Consider the following 1886-nt stretch of genomic DNA (forward strand, 5'->3'; position numbering starts at 1 on the left):
TGGTGGTGTAATGTATTCTAGTACCCATGATAAATAAAATCACAAAAACAAAAACAAACACAAGTGCATCCTCATTCTTTTACATTCATGTATATTATTCATGTTAAACTAATTTCATAATAACATTATGAAATTTACATAAAGGTAAGTCTCTTTCAATGCTAAACAACTGCCGTGGAATTCTACTTTGTCATGTAATGTGGCTATTCATTTCTTTTCTTGCAAGTATCAGCTTGATTGACTCACACATCACTGGAGCTAAAGTCACCTTTTCCTTCCTCCGCCTTTCTTTTTCTTTTGCTCTGATCTTTGTTTGGCTCTGACTTCCTTTTTCATCCTTGGGTCGACCATCTTGTATGGCCCTTTGATTCCTTTGGGACGGACTGCCTTCTTCCCTGCTAAACTTTTACGTGCCCTTACATATTTCACTTCAGTTTTCTTCTTCTTTCCCATTCCAGCTTTCTTGTACAAACTGTTACAAAAACAAATAGAAGAAAGCTTAAGCCACAATCGCACTGGACTTTTTTTGGTAAAACTAACCAACACGTTGGCTAGTTTTACCATAATTAGTCCAGTGCGAACAGCACAGGAAGTTTACCTGACAGGAAACTTACCCAAGCCGCGCGGTTAATTTAACCGAGTTCCGCTTGCCCAGGAAAACTGACCAGGTTAGTTTTACCTAGCAGGAAAGTCCAATGCGAACAGCGCGAGTCAGGCTGTCAGGCAATTACGCATGAGCTGTGACCTGGAATAAAACGTCGCACACAAACATCTTGATTAATTTCGCGCGTGTTTGCTAGTGTCATAATTTTGTCATTTTTTTCACTTGTTTACTCGGTTTGTTTCAATGGCCGATTTATATGGAGCATTAATAAATGTGCTAGGTCTTGGTGAGACAATCCATCGCGATTATCAACAAATACAACATGATGAAGTACAATTTGAGAGTCTCAACCTGTCTCTTATACACATCTAGATGTGTATAAGAAGTGAACGTCACGATTTAGCGCCCCCAATAGTTGAATCTGTACGAATGGTTAGTTTCACCATGGCCTGTGGTAAAACTAACCACGTCGATAAATCCCAGTGCGAACGACAGGAAGTTTACCCATTGTAATGTTACTCAGTCTCTGTAAAAATTTCCCTATTTTAAATACAGTGCGATTGCGGCTTTAGAATATCATTTTCTAGTTAAAAATAAAAATAAAGCATTAGTAGTAACATCAAAACTACCTGCACATGAATTATGCTATATCAGTGACTAAGAATTGCCAATTTGTTTTTTCAATTGGCTTATAACAGCTGCAAACACCTTAACCACATAGCTCCATATTCTATACAATTTAATATTATAACTTTATTCTCAAACCCAACGACTAAAAAAGATTTAAGGATAACATTAGGCACGTTCAGACAAGTCAGTAGTAAGCTTTGAAGTAGCAGTTTACATGTTGTGCACTCAGAGTAGTGCTTTGTAGACACACCTTCATGTGACCTTTATTTTAACCTCAATTTTTTTGGAAGACCTACAAATGAGTGCCAAAATAACATTTCCTGTGATGTGTAGACATGATGTTTTCATAATTGTTCACATTTTCAAGAAAGTGGTGATTATCACTTGGGAAAATTAGCATAGTTACTTCTAAGCTTTGAACTAGCTTTGAAGTAAAAAGGACATTATGCATCGTGTGGGCACTCATCTAAAGTAACATGCACTTGAAATTTTACATTTGTCATAACTTTACTTAAGAACAGGCCGTCTGAACTAATAGGACTAATATAACCATATCACCCACACATTCTATCATTAACAATGTAGATTTTATACCTCTTTATTTGGTTCATTTTTTCCTTAGCAGAGGTATCAACAGTATCAGTTATTGCTT

General features: G+C 36.5%; 1 protein-coding gene across 1 annotated transcript; it reads right to left on the reverse strand.

The window, feature by feature from the left end:
- Positions 1-71: 71 nt before the first annotated feature.
- Positions 72-1880, reverse strand: LOC117106191 (pre-rRNA 2'-O-ribose RNA methyltransferase FTSJ3-like). The gene is made up of 2 exons (XM_033247544.1): positions 1829-1880; positions 72-472 (listed from the first exon to the last, which is right to left on the reverse strand). Exons 1-2 carry the CDS (start codon positions 1843-1845, stop codon positions 265-267), a joined length of 225 nt encoding a protein of 74 aa, XP_033103435.1. The 5' UTR covers positions 1846-1880; the 3' UTR covers positions 72-264.
- Between the last annotated feature and the right edge of the window lie 6 nt (positions 1881-1886).

The sequence above is a fragment of the Anneissia japonica genome, unplaced genomic scaffold (assembly GCF_011630105.1).
Source record: "Anneissia japonica isolate Jap-2015-1 unplaced genomic scaffold, ASM1163010v1 scaffold4117_len1886_cov113, whole genome shotgun sequence".
Lineage (NCBI taxonomy): Eukaryota > Metazoa > Echinodermata > Crinoidea > Comatulida > Comatulidae > Anneissia > Anneissia japonica.